Genomic DNA, 15336 nt, shown 5'->3' on the forward strand with positions numbered 1-15336 from the left:
AGAAAATCATGAGAGATCCAACACGTGGTAAAACCTTAAATGTCAAACTCAACTTGGGTCAAATCGCCCAGTTGAATCAGGACAGTTGACTCAACTGACACAGGTGACAACATTTCAGCCAGAAAGACACCCTTATGTGCATCACTGAGCTATAGTTGAACAAGGGCCAAGTACAATTCATTTTGAATATTCAGAAATTAAGAAGTCTTAAGAAACTTAATGGAATCTATGTACCTGGTTTGAATAATTCCTTCACATGAAACTTCTCAGACAAGCTGGCACTGATCTTGGCTTTGAGAACATGCCAATTTTCCTTCCAAAAAGTTTGGAAGACTTGGTCACCGGTTTCCCTTGTTTGGGCAAGGGTTCTTGATCCATTGGTATTTCACACTGGAATTTCGTACAAGGTGGCAAATGCTCCTGAGAATAGCTGTCTGAAGTCTCTTAAATACTGCAATAATTTCAGGGTGCTCTCCTTCCCACCTTGATTTCCATTGACAGAAATATTGACAAGAGAAGGGACAATACCCTCTTTCAAGGCAACTGACAATGATCAGAATTATGAGAGCACAGCCACAGCATGCTCTTGTTTTTCAGGACTACTATCATCAAGCAGCTCAACTACAGCACCTATGCATCCAAAAGTTTCAGCCATTCCATCCCTGCCTATTCCAGTACGGGCTAGATTGTGCAAAATTTTTATGCTATCCCCAGCAAGTTTTGTGTCACTCAAAAGTGGAACCAACTTGGAGACACATCTTGAAGCAACTATATAAGATTGGGCTTCTCTAAGAGGAGACAAATTATACAGGATTTTAATAGCAAATGCTAAGGATTGACCAATCTGAGTGTCAAGAACGTAGATAATGGAAGGAACTACCTTAGACACCACCAATTTGGATTTGCAATAGTCATCATTGGATAAAATTTGCATAACAGATAAAGCTTCTTTTGTAATTACAGAATCCAGAAGAACAAGGATGTCACATACACCATCTGACAAAAATGGTAACTTGGTTCTGCAAGGAAAATCAACAAAAAGGTCAAGAGGAATGAGACAACAAAACTACTCCAAAGGCAAGCAAACATTAAGCCACTAAAGTCTTTCAGATATCTACTCAATAAAGAACATACAAAGAAATCAGCCTCATTGTGTCAAAAGACTAAGCCACTAACCCTCCTGTCCCCCCAACAACTGTTAAGCACAATAAAGTAGAAGGCACAGATTAACAACGAAATGCACACTTATGTCAGCTGAAGAGGAGCATCTTTACCTGCTTTTTTCACAAAAGACAAAAGCACCTGAGCTCCTGTTTGTTGTGCTTTTACATCAGATAGTTCAGATGCATGTTTTAGAAAACTCAACAGTGCTTCAAGAAAACCATTATGTAACATGGAGTTACAGGCTTCATCATATTTTCTAGTAGGAGCTTAACATCTTCTGCTGCTTTATGTTGAGAGTCCAATGGCGGTGAGGAGAGTTTAATGAGAAGTCCATGGCTGCAATTTCCTGAAGACAGTGACTTGAATGAATCATCATTCAAATTTGTAAAGCTCACGTTAAATGATGAATCAGAACAGAAACTACTACAGGAAGATCCAACTGATATATTGCTGGCAAGTTGAACAGTGGGATCAGCCTTCTTGTTATTTGATAGAAAATTTGGCACTTCCAAGGAACTGTCTAAACTAGAAACTGAAGTCGAATAGGATTCATTCAAAGAGAACAATGCTGAAGGGATCGGTCACATGTGTTGGTCTGCCACATCGATCCCATGCTTATAGCACCAACTAGAAATTAGGTCTTTCACACAATCATTTGGAGTCATTGATAGATGGCGCAACTTCTTCCCTGTTTTTGGACATGTATCATGGCCCTCATCAAACCAGTTTTGTATCCATGCTCTTTCATATGTTTGGCCAGAAGCAATTACTACAGGATCACACATAAGTTTTAAAGAAAGTGGACACCTAAATGAATCAGGTGGTACAGGCATGCTCTGGACATGATTCTTAGACTCTTCACAGGACTCCATATATTGTATCGTGTCCACAATATCATCAATTGTTTCATATGTGCACCTATTGTTTGGATGATTGGAGGCTTTTGTTGATCCTTTACATTGATCATCAGTATTTTCCGTATGCTTGCCTTTCACAAACTTTCCGTGCTTCTTCAATAGGTGCAAAAGGTACAGTACAATGCTCTCCTTTCTCTGGTCACTGCCTTGTACCTTATCAAGGAGCTTCTTAAGACATATTCTCTCTATTAAACAAGCCTTAGGAGATATAATGTGCAACCTCAGAGCAGCAGTTTGAAAAGCTTCAAATTCTGAAATTTCTGTTGAGGTACTTGCAGATGTACCCTGCCTAAGCAATGCTTGGATGGCCTTGCCAGCCTCCTCTTCTGATGATTCTAGCATAAACCTTGTCTCTTTAAAATCATTTAGAATTTCAGATATCTGCAAATGAATGTTAATTATCACATAACACTTCCCACCGTAGCAAGTGATGCTAGTGGTGAATCACCCAGCAAAAATGTATGAGGAGCTATACATTGCATAGATATTGCCATTTCAACATAAAGGAAAGATGGCTAACATTAGCTGTATATTCAGAAAAAGAATGTAAGTGTGCTGCATGTGTGTGTTGAGAGAGAGACAGAGAGCAACAAACAACAACAACAACTACGCCTTCATCCCAAAACAATTGGGGTCGGCAATATGAACCAAAAAAGAAAATCATTTTGGGTCTTCCACATGAATCCTTCTCCTCCCATCATTTTTATCCAATGCCATGTCCTCGGTGAGGTTCAAAGCATTCATATCCTTTCCTATCATCTCCATCCATGTCTTCCTAGGCCTACCCCGACCTCTTTTAACTAATATATTTTTGCATTTCTCCATCCTTCTAACTGGAGCATCATTAAGCCTTCACCGAATATGTCCAAACCACCACAAACGATTCTCTCTCATCTTATTTTCAATGGGTGCAACGCCTACCTTCTTACGTATCTCCTCGTTCCGAATCTTATCTTTTATTGTATTTCCACACATCCATCTAAGCATACACATCTCAACTACACTCATTTTTTTAATATGATGTCTCTTGGCAGCCCAACATTCCGTACCATATAGTAAAGCGGGCCTAATAGTCGTCCTATAAAACTTTCCCTTCAACCGCAATGGCATTCTACGATCGCACAACACTCCAGTTGCACTTTTTCATTTCATCCACCCAACCTTTATCCTATGATTTATATCTCCATCAATTTCTCCATACTTTTGAATGATAAATCTCAAATATTTAAAACAATCATCCACCGGTATTTCTTGCTCACCAAGCTTCACTACACTCCCATCACTACTTCGTTCCTTACTAAACCGACATTCCATATATTCTGTCTTACTCTTACTCAACTTAAAACCTCTTGCTTCCAATGTCTGTCTCCATAATTCTAACTTAGCATTAACCCCAGCTCTAGACTCATCAATCAAAATAATATCATCAGCAAACAACATATACCACGACACATTTTCTTGGATTGATCTCGTAAGCTCATCCATCACTATAGCAAATAGGAAAGGGCTTAAAGCAGATCCTTGATGTAACCCAACCGTTATAGGAAAATTGGTTGTCACCCCTCCACAAGTGCCGACATTGGTCACTACTCCTTCATACATATCTTTAATTATACTAATGTACTTGAGAGAAACACCTTTCTTCATCATTGTCCACCAGAGAACGTCCCTAGGTACTCTATCGTATGCCTTCTCCAAATCAATAAAAACCATATGCAAATCTTTGTTCCTCTCTCTATTTCTCTCAATAAGTTGTCTAAGAAGATGTATAGCTTCCATAGTTGATCTTCCAGGCATAAAACTAAATTGATTCTCCGATATCATGACAACCTTCCTCAACCTAGACTCAATCACCCTCTCCCAAAGTTTCATAGTATGACTCATGAGTTTTATACCACGATAGTTTGTGCAATCTTGTATATCACCCTTATTCTTATATAGAGGCACCAAAGTACTCTTCCTCCACTCATTAGGCATCTTATTTGTTCGCCAAATCTTGTTAAAAAGATTTGTCAACCATTCTAAACCTTTCTCTCCCAAGCATTTCCAAGCCTCGATAGGTATACCATCTAGGCCAACTTCCCTTCTTGATTTCATTCTCTTCAAAGCCTCTGCAATTTCTTTCTTTTGAATCTTGCGCATGAAGTCACGATTCATCCCATGAAAAGGAATGAAGAAGTCTCCAAGATCCTGAACATGACTTCCATTAAATAGCTTATCAAAATAATTTTTCATCTCTCCTTAATCTCCTTATCTTTGACTAAAACCCTTTATGTTTCATCTTTGATACATCTAACTATACCCAGATCCCTCGATTTCCTATCTCTCATCTTTGCAAGCCTATAAATATCCTTCTCGCCCTCTTTGGTATCCAACTTGTCATAAACCTCCTTATATACCTTATCCCTCGCGTTTCGAGCTACTTTTTTTGCTTCCTTCTTTGCTATCATATACTTCTCCAAATTCTCATTATCACGACTCTTACTTAGATTTTTATAACACTCTCTTTTAACCTTAATAGCTAATTTGACATCCTCGTTCCACCATGATGTATCCTTACCTAGCGGTGCACCGCCTTTAGACTCACCCAATACCTCTTTAGCCACCTTTCTCATGCCACCCGCTATCTTATTCCACATTGATTCTGAATCCTCCTTGAGACACCAATCAGCTTCCTTAACTACCTGCTTTACAAACATTCCTTGTTTAGCTCCTTTCAGTGCCCACCACTTAATTCTAGGATCTATCCTATGTCTATCTCTTTTGCAATATTGTCTAATTTTAAGATCTAAAATTAAGACTCTATGTTGTGTAGCTACACTTTCTCCCGGTATAACCTTACAATCGATGCAACAACCCCTATCTCTTTTTCTAAGTAGGAAAAAATCTATCTGACTTGTATTAACCCCACTTTTAAATGTTACTAGGTGAGACTCCCTCTTCCTAAAGCAAGTGTTTGCTAAGATCATATCATAGGACAAACCAAAATCTAAATCCTTTCTCCACTTTCGTTTCTTTCTCCTATACTATAGCCTCCATGGATACTCTAAAATTCATCCCTACTAATGCCTACATGTCCATTAAGGTCACCGCCGATGAAATGTTTTTTCCATAAGATATCTCTTGTACTACTCCATCTAAATCTTCCCAAAATTGACGCTTAATGGAATCATTTAAACCTACTTGAGGTACATAAACACTAATAATATTAATAATATCCGTACCTAATACTAATTTAATAAGTAAAATCCTATCACCCTTCCTACGGACCTCAACTACATTATCTATAAACTCACGACTCATAACAATCCCTACTCCATTCATATTCCTATTTATTCCTGTATACCAAATCTTATATCCCCAAGGTTCTATCACTTTTGCTTTCTCACCTACCCATTTGGTCTCTTGTAGACATAGAATATCAATCTAGAAAAAATATTTAAAAGGATATAGATTCCAATATAGAAAAATCAAAACACCAATATGGTGAATGAGCAAGAATCTTTTTTATCCCCAAATACTGACAGTAATTTGCAACTTAAAGAAGGATAGTTCAAAGCTATGTCACAGGGATTCGGCTAGCAGGGTGCCGCACCCGCGTCGACGCGACTCGACGCGGGTGCGGGTGCGGGCGCGGGTGCAGTCAACCTGATCCTGGGTGCGTTGACCGCACACAGGATCATTTAGGTCCTTTTTTTAGTTTTATTTTTTTAAAATTTGCCCTATGAAATGGGCTGCGATTTTTTTTAAAAAAAAATTCTGCTGACAGCAGCTGTCTGTCAGGGCTGACAGCTGCTGTCAGTTTGTTTTAAAAAAAAATCAGCTGTCAGCAGAGGGAAACAGCGATTTTTTTTTTAAAAAAAAGTCTGCTGACAGCAGACAGCGTCTAACAGCAGCTGTCTGTCAGCTGCTGACAGCAGCTGGCTGTCAGCTGCTGACAGCAGCTGGCTGTCAGCTGCTGACAGCAGCTGTCAACTGCTGACAGACAGCTGCTGTCAGCAGAAAAACCTGGGGGGGGGGGGGGGGGAACAGCGACCCCTTTTATATATATATTTTACATTTTTGCCCCTGCCGCACCCCCGCACCCGGGTTTTTTGGAAGTGCCGAATCCCCGCACCCGCGCCCGCACCCATGTGACATAGGTTCAAAGTAACCAATCTTCATATCCAAAAATAAATTCACTTTGAAATCTAGCAACTGAATTTCAGTGCAGCTCATTGACGTAATCTCTCTCTCTCTCTCTCTCTCTCTCTCTCTCTCTCTCTCTCTCTCTATATATATATATATATATATATATATATATATGTTAATTAAATGCACACATAACAAGTGACAAGTCTAACCAGAAAACATTAGGTCCTAACACTCTAGAGACCATCTAATGTTTTTTATAATTCTTGCAGAATTTCCAGGGAGAAGTTTTAAGGAATGCATTATCAAGCAGTTCAAAGATTTCCAGAAAAACTATTACATGTTAAAAACAGTGCCAATAACATGACAACATGACAATTTGCATAGATCCCTACAAACAGAATATATTCTCTCAAAATTAATGTTCACTGAGTAAGTGTATCCCTCTAAGGAACATAAAATGCAAGTTGAAAAGGATAAAACAGTAATACATAGACGGATCAACAACCTGTGTGGCTACGAGAATAGGAACCATATTCTGAATTTGGCTTAGATTTAGACACAGTGAGCTCTGTATCTTTTCACACCTCCTCCTGATTGATTCTCCCGTTGTAGCCTGCCCAAATTTGTAGAACGTAAGAACATACAGACATATATATCACATCTATATACAAAAGTATACATACATACATACATACATGCACATATATATAGATCAAAACATGCTGGTTGCTTATAAAAACAAAAACAAGAGATGGGAACAGTTAATCAACTATAAAGTCACCTACAATGATACGGTCATTGATATAATTACAAGAGGCTAGATAAATTATGTTGTTACAAAGAACAAACTTCAAACCCTTCATTAATTTATCTGAAAGCCTCGCTAAGCTTTTGATACTAATCCATGTTGTCAATATCTATTAGCAATATCAGAAAGAGCTATCTAGTAGTTAAAACTGGTCAACAATGTTAATCTCAGCAACATCTCAGAGAGGCTTTCACAGAATATTTGACAATTTTTCGACATCAGCAGTTTAAAAAGAAAATTAAATAGAAAAGGAAAAGATAGGTTCTAGCAATGATCTCTTGCAATAATATAGCAAAAGATTGAAAAGTGGAGAAAAAAATAAAAGGAACAAGAAAAAGAACCAAGTTTGTGTTGCAGAAACAGACAAAGCAAACAATAGATGAGAAAATTACGATAAGATGCCTATCACTTATTTATAAATAACTGTCTCACCTCTCTGTTGTTACATATAACTGACCAAGCTTTTTGGTTTTGCAAAGGCATGCCTGGCCCTAAATTAATTCAGTTATCCAAGACTTAGTAAACAAAATGGATAATATGTTTTTAGTGTTTATTTATAACGAAAACATTGGCAAATTTCATTAGTGAATGAAAGCAAAGTAACTCCACGCCCTAGGCTTCTGTTTCAAATGGTTCTAAAGAAAAAGGGAGGCAGTTAAATGTAATAATTAAAAAAATTTAGATACTTATGTCCAAAGAGGTGAAAAGGCAGGTGGTTTTGCAATTTACTGGAAATGTTATCACAATATGACAATAGTGATAGATAGCATCATGATGTAATCATGAATTTTCGACAATATTTTGGAAATTCCATGATATTTTCTCTCTAAAATCTCACAAGAAGAATAACCGCCCATTACTATAGTAGCGCCTACTAATGTGACCACATCTGCTTGCTACAGCTTCGAAAAGTATTAGCCTTAATAAACACTTGTTCATCTGCTATGATGGAAGCAAAGTTCAATGTGGGCTTGATTTATAATGGGGAAGCACAATAATAAGCTTCCATTTGATATTTAGTCACTAATAGAATTGGCAATTTCTTGGTGAAGCTCTCAGGAGAATTTGAAGATGAATGTTTTTCCCCAGAACATCTCCACAGTTATGGAAGAAAGAAAATGTGAAGAGTAAAAAAGGAAAAGTTAGAAACAAGGAGCATTTATGCCTTCCTTTAATCATACTAGCATGGTAAATGGCCTGTGCATATGGCCTGGCTCTAGATAGGTAAAGTTTACATCAAATTTTTTATTATAAAAAGAAATAAAATTTAACAAATATATGAAAATAAGTACACATCTAAAATAAAATAGTTTTTCTTAAAAACATATATGAAAAAATGTTAAAGCAAACAACTACGCTTTTATACCACTTGTATTTGAGGAACAAAGCTCTAAACCAAACTTGCCAAAAATTGAGAGAAAGAAAAAGAAAAAAAAACAACTAATTTTAAAACATTTTCATGGCAAAAAGCGTTTAAAGAAAACTACAACCTTGATTGTATTAAATATATGAATTGAGAGCGATATGAGCTAAGTAGAAGGTGATATAGATGATGAATTGGAGAATTGGCAGGGATAACTGTGAAGGTATTTCTTGCCTATTGATGGGTTGAATTTTTTTAGAAACCCTCTATTTATAGATTGGCCCTACAAATGGGCAGTTTCCCTCTACAATAGCCACTTTCTCAATTAAAATGTGCATATCTTGCATGGAACAGCTTGGTTGACAAGAAATGAAAAGGTAAGCTCTCATATTTTCAGTATAGTGGCCATGCAAGGTTGGCAATTGAGATCATGAGAGAGACATTTTGGTATTCGAAACCATGCTTGTCTGAAAAGGTAACTATTAATTTTGTTCAAAAATTACATAAGTGCCATGTAAGTAACGCATCTATCATTCAAGAAAGAATTGATGAATGCCCAAAGAAATTTACAATGACATGGTAAGAACATATGATAAAAATGTCGTTTGAGAAAAATTTATAAAGCATCAACTTTTTGGCCTCCACTATCTATCCTTCTGTTTTTATAAGATTTAGGATAAAAGAGGAGGGAAAATATGCATAATTTAGAAGCATAATGCATAAGCACAACATTTCATTTAACTGAAAAGTTTTCATGTGAAAGTAGCGATATATTCTATATAAACATGATTACAGGCCAACAATGACATCACTACATTTTCAAAATATCAGAGACATCTGTGACTAATGATAGCCAAGTGACATGTTATACTCCACACATCCAATGCAGTATAGATCAAATGGACAAAAAGTTCTAATTAGAAAGTATTTTAAGATTTTGAAGAGAATGCCATAGAATACAACCATTAGACTATATCATACTAGCTTAACTTTGATACCAATTGGCACTAATTTTCAATCTCAGCATTCGATTGCACCATTATTTCTTGTGATTGTAACTAAGTAAATTTTATGTTTCCATGTTTGATTTCATCAGTTTTAATCTCAGCCTAAACATTTAGAGAAAAGAAAAAGAATAAACCTACCAGATATAGTTTACTTGTTTCAGCACAGTGTTGAAGGAGTAATTTGGCCTTTTCAATTTCAAGGTTTAGAGAGCACAAGATCAGTATTCCAGACATGAATCCTGGCCGAGCCGATTCTAGACTAGGAAGAACCAGAATGATCTTGTCCACAAGCCTTTTTAGTTCCCCACATATAAGCCCATGCACCTGCCAAACACAATAAAGTGGACAACTTCCAAATAAGTAGACAACAAAGGAAAATGAAGAAAAATGTGCTCCAGCAAACAAACTCATGGGCAAAATTGCCTCCTATTAAATTTCATATAGAACAACAAAAAGGAACTAGTCAATTTGTGCTGAGTGTAGGCTAAACTGAAGCTGTTTTCGTTAGGATGGCATCTTTACCAAACTGATCAAATATAGATCATTTCAAACAAACCCAACTAAGCCTACTATAATGTTTCTAACATTGGACACCATACTCCACAGATACATCCGTGGAATCATCAGGACCCTATCTAAGGAATGCCAAATAAAAGAATGTTCTTCTTCTATGAGCAGAATAGAACATGAGAATATCATATTAGCTTTGAATAGCTTCTTGATTCATTTCTATGTTATGTAGCATCATTATCATAACAAATGAATGGATAGCAGATAGCTAATCAAATGCAATCTATACAAAATGAAAATAAAATAAAAGAATCATCCAATAGTGTAGGGAAAGGTGGCTCAGGAAAAGTGAAACTCATATTTACAGGAAAGGCTTAAAAACAACCTTGGATTTTCTCCGTGTCAATGTTTCGGTACAGTGTTTACCTTTGGATGACAAGAACATGTCAAATTATCATCATCTTCACGACGAGAATTGCCCATCCAATGGAGACTTTATCTTTTCTTACACTGAAAAGACACTGAAGATTCATGTCACATAGTTTGTCAATGAAATTTACATGCATTAGCATCAAAATGGATTAAGCACTTCAACCACATAACCTTGAAGTATAAAACACCATTTAATAGAACAAAGAGAAGGTCAAGAAACTATTCATAAATTCAACTAAGAATATATTCTTCAAGCCAAAGAAAACCATGTGACAATGTGAAGAGAACAAGTCAAGAAGGGCCCCTCATAAAACCAACCAGGCAGTAATTTCACCAAAATCCAAGGTTTAAATTTTTTGTGTTTTTGTTAATGTGGAGAAGAAGAGGGAAAACAGAACTAAATGGGCATAAGGAATTAAATATAAATAAATATGTCGACAAAAACTTTCACATACTAACTTATGTGGATCTAGAATCCCGGTCATTTTAGAGATCAGATCAATAAATCAGACTTCAACTTGTCTACCAGATTTGGAATTCAATAATTTTTGTACCATTCAAAAGCTTATTTCAAGATTTGTGCATGGTAATGATGAAGTTGGAGCTACAATTTTGAACCTGATCCATGGTCATTAAGTAGATATCCAGGACAGTTCAAACTTCAAACTATAATTTATTATACACACAGTAAGTTTGTTTAGACCATATATCTTTGTTCAAGAAGAATACCTATCTAAATATGGACTCATCAATTTGTAATTAAAAACTTACTGAATGTGGCATGTATACCTTCTTTTAGCTAGTAAAATAGTCCTGACCTAATCAGGAAAAAGGAATTCCATCTTAATTCAGCAATAGGAGTATCCTATTAGTAAAATAAAGGTTGTCTGAATCAAATATAACATTGGAAGGCTAATGATACAGTGCCCAAATTTCAATTTCCCCAATATTCTTAAGTTGTTTTCTTTTATTCCTTGTTACTTTGTCATTGTAGAGGTGTAGTTATGACTGAATGGAAGAAGAGATAAGTCAGATCACATACAGCCCTTCAATCTGAAGGTTCACAAGTCCAATGAAGTCTTAACTAAATGAGCTGACAAATAAAAAAACGAAGCTGAGACAGTCGGTGATTAATCGTTTCATTGGAAGCTGGGACAATTTCAGCTGACTGTATTGCTTAAATACTTGCACTCCATTACAAAGATGCCACAGAGGCAGCTAGTGTGGTACCAACAAAAACTGGCAACTCAAGGATTCTTCAGTAACCTTCCAGAAAGAAGCACATTTTTTATGATGGAAAGTTAATCAAAAGATATTTTCAGCAAATTACTGTTTGCACATACAATAACATAAAAGGGCTGACAACTCCTTCACAATTCTTTGTCAATTTATTGTTCTGATTTCACATTGGAGTGCTCTAATCATGCCTGCCTGCCCAGATATTTTCTTTGTATTATTAGTTATTAGGAGCTTTCCTCACAAAAGAAAGACATTCAGATAATGTCATGTCTATCCAATCTTATACTGAGAGGACTTTCGTAAGTCTTTCTGGGTTCACAAATAAGATTAGTATCTATGGTTGTTCTACTTGATGCTGATTCAGTGGATTTGGTTTGAGAAATTGGATGTACCAAATTTGGTTTCTGATATGCCACTTAGACACTGAAAGTGTGTATTATGAACGAAGATCATTACAACTTGAATTCTAAGCAAGATGCTATCAGATTTGCCAAATATGACGGTGAAGGAAGAGGTTGTCCTTCACATAGAAACATCCATCATTTCAGAGTGATACAGTGTTTCAAGTATTGCAAACAAGCTTAGTGTTATTGTCAGGTTTGAATCTGTTGAAGTACGGAAAGATATGTTCCCTGATTGGATTCCTAACCCTATTGAGTAAAATCTTGCTCTGGCAAATTATTGAACTGGTAGGCAGCTGCTGCTTGGTCCCAACTAGTGGTAGCTGTTTGTCGAGGTTGCTCCATGTGATGTGCATGTTGGTACCATACGACGTGTCTCAACCTTTACATGCATGCCTAGTTGAGACCTGCGGGCATTCCATAATTTTAAAATCGGCCGGCCTTAAAGCTTCTCCAGCAACTAAGACGGTAAAGGGTTTTAAAGATTCAAAAAAAGATCATTCTACAAACCACGCATAATTTCTTAATTCTTTTCAGACCTCAAACAGAAACTTTGAAGGACCCCGTTGAGTCAGATAGTCGAGAGATATTCCTCCAAACAACAGAAAGCCGGGGTTCGATAAAATCTCACACTTGAGCAAGCAGAAAGGAAAAAGAGGAGAAAGGTTTATCGAATCAAATCAACATCCAAGACTCGTCCAGAAGAAACCAAGATGGATGCTGCAAGAGCATCACGGCGAGGAGTGACAAGGACACATAGATGGCAACCCCATGATCTACGCGAACACGGTTCCACTAATAAATATGAAGACGGGCAGCTCAGTAAGAAGGTATGCAACAACATCAACCTACATCCTGCAGATATTAAATAAAACGAGAACAGGATAGCACCGGGGAGTGGAGGAGGGTTTGTTTCCCGAATAAAAGGAGACAAGGGTGGAGCTGCTATGCCTTGAATTCCCTCATCATCTACGCTACTCTCCTCCCTCATTCGCTTTAAAAGTAAACGCCTGGCCTGGCCTAAACTTTTCTGTTGTGGTCTGACTTGACTTGAAAGGAAGCAGCAGAGCACCGAAAAACAAGCAAGCCAGCTTACCTCCAGACGATGGAGAAGCCAAAGTTGTTGGCGTGGAGCAGAATTATATCCCAGATGTTCCCGATGATTCTTCACAACCATTCAGCCGCACGGAAGGTGGAACTTCACGCTGTAAAGACAACAGAGGAGCTTCCCCGAGCAGGAACAGATCGAAACTAACATAAATATTGGGGAGCAGAAGGAACGAAGTAGGCAACACGAATTCACGCGTCATACAGGAACACCATCCACCAACAATCTCCTTGCTGCTTTTTTTTTTGTTGATAGCTTGCAGACGCAGAGCCGAGACTCCTAGTTCACAAAAAAAACCAGCTTTGTTTTGGTCCGTGGAAACAGACAGAACACGAAGGAGGGAAGGAAGAAATTTCATACGGAAGGAAGAAGTTGACTCACTCGAGGGTTGGAGACTTGGAGTTGGAGGGAGGCCGACGACCTAGCTACCCGCGATGGGATCGGGTAGAAAAACAGGGTAACCAGCAGAACGGGCACAGCCCATCAGGAGCCGCCCTACGTTCCCTCTATTGTTGTTTGTCCTCATGCGCATGCTGCATCCATCAAATAATTATATGGCTGGGGAAGGCGAAGTCAAACATCAGCAGACATTCATTTTTTAACTTTGTGCTTACCATCACATTTGACCAGATCTATTTCTTGCCAATTGTTTTTGTTACGCTTTTTCAACACGCTAATACTGAGCGACCATCTTCTTTACTGTCGCAAGCTTTACAGAATCTTTTATAAACCCACGATGGCACCAAAATATCACGTCTCACCAGCTTAATGGTCAAAGGCCGTGTATTAATACTTTTTCATGTAATAAATTATTTTACCGTGTGCAATTGCCTAGAAAGCTGATCAATAGTATTTTTAAATACTAATTCCATCTAATCTCTACCATTTAAGACATAGCTGTCACATATCAGCTATCGCTTGTGGACAAAGGCACAAACTTATCTTAACATTGTGTGTGATAAAGCATATTATGACTTTATACTCACGATATAGCAAAACTTTGTCACTAAAAAATAAGACATTGCAGCCTTTGTTCAAAAACTAGTTGATGATTAAACATTATAGCGAAAAATATCATCTTGAAATCAACTAACATGATTCCTAAAAAAATTAGCCCTAACCCACATGCACTTTCATGCATCCAACCGCTAAGCGTGAGACTCCTGCAAGTTGAGAGGTACTTAACCAAATCTTCAAAGACAACATCATCTTATCCAACGGCACTGCTTAATCAGACAACGCTCAATGTCTGTGTCGCCATACAACAATGCACTAATGACGATATTGTTGTTTATCATGTGTCATGCTACCATCGCACGCTACCGATCAAGCAAATGCACACCGCATGTTCTTATGCTCGAAGGATTTTTCACTCAACAGAGCTTCGCACTATAACTCTCCTATTCTGAAAGTTCAGTCCAGGACATTCTCCCCCACTCAAACCATTGTCGTCATTGACAATGCTGGTGCATATAACAACACAATTTTAATAGATATGTCAGTTTTTCTTTGTACTTATCTTTGGTTTACTTCTTCTCTTCACCCTTCTCAACTTGTTCTCGTTTTCATCCACCATCATCGTAACCTTTAACATGTCAAGTGGCATTTCTTAACATACCTCTGATCACTTAGACAGCGGTTTTCTGCTCTATCAACATTGAGCATTCTTTGCTCGTGAAACCCCAGTGTAGTCTCATACACAAGCAGGTCACAATCACCCGCATGACAAACTTTTTGTCTTCAAGCTCATGGTTGGGGTGACTTCCAACCCCAGCAAGGGCAATTTCAAGCCCTTCGTGGCCCTCGTAAAGAAAGACGACCACCAATGCATGTTGTAGGGATATCAACTCTCTTAAGGCACCAACTTACGGTTTTTCAACGATCCAAACTAGTCCTCAAGTGGGAGACGCCTACTTGCGTATCACCCTAAAGTGGTTCTTCAAAGCGTCTTTCTATGCACTCATCTTCAAAAGAGGCACCACGCCCAAAACTACAACTCTCATCCAAAGCCAGCACGCTGAAACTTTCATTTAGAGCCAGCAAAACATTTCCATAGGAACTAAACCGATAAATCACAAACAATAAATTTTTTTACACACATAATTCAAAGAGGAACTGCCAAGTCAAGGGACCAAAAAAATGAGTATTTTGCTCAAAACGGGAACTCTATTAACCCACAATATTGGGGAAGAATATATAAGTTTAGTTGAGTCTCTCGTACCCAAAAGTGCAAATCCATCCAGTCGAATCTAA

The 15336-nt window shown here is 37.6% G+C and overlaps 1 protein-coding gene across 3 annotated transcripts; it reads right to left on the bottom strand.

Moving 5' to 3' along the window:
• Window positions 1-1527: 1527 nt before the first annotated feature.
• LOC149826962 (U-box domain-containing protein 6-like) lies at window positions 1528-13503 on the bottom strand. 3 transcript variants are annotated; one of them, XM_090020183.1, is made up of 6 exons: window positions 13465-13503; window positions 13072-13362; window positions 10330-10413; window positions 9532-9717; window positions 6721-6828; window positions 1528-2462 (listed from the first exon to the last, which is right to left on the bottom strand). In XM_090020183.1, exons 3-6 carry the CDS (start codon window positions 10384-10386, stop codon window positions 1746-1748), a joined length of 1068 nt encoding a protein of 355 aa, XP_089876309.1. In that variant the 5' UTR covers window positions 10387-10413; window positions 13072-13362; window positions 13465-13503; the 3' UTR covers window positions 1528-1745. The 3 variants fall into 3 exon arrangements, with proteins under 3 accessions (XP_089876309.1, XP_089876311.1, XP_089876310.1); XM_090020185.1 differs by having other exon boundaries at window positions 10330-10424; XM_090020184.1 differs by lacking the exon at window positions 13465-13503 and having other exon boundaries at window positions 13072-13388.
• Window positions 13504-15336: the final 1833 nt, after the last annotated feature.

This window comes from Nuphar pumila, chromosome 10 (genome assembly GCF_984573655.1).
Source record: "Nuphar pumila chromosome 10, dmNupPumi1.hap1.1, whole genome shotgun sequence".
Taxonomy (NCBI): Eukaryota; Viridiplantae; Streptophyta; class Magnoliopsida; order Nymphaeales; family Nymphaeaceae; genus Nuphar; species Nuphar pumila.

Bases quoted from the DNA above. Each gene is read 5' to 3' on its own strand.
- LOC149826962 (XM_090020183.1), bottom strand. From the start codon at position 10,386: ATGGGCAATTCTCGTCGTGAAGATGATGATAATTTGACATGTTCTTGT. The intron at 9,718-10,329 runs GTAAACACTGTA...TGTGTTTGGCAG, and splicing joins CATGTTCTTGTCATCCAAAG to GTGCATGGGCTTATATGTGG. The intron at 2,463-6,720 runs GTTGTTGATCCG...ATTCATTTGCAG, and splicing joins CTATTCTCGTAGCCACACAG to ATATCTGAAATTCTAAATGA.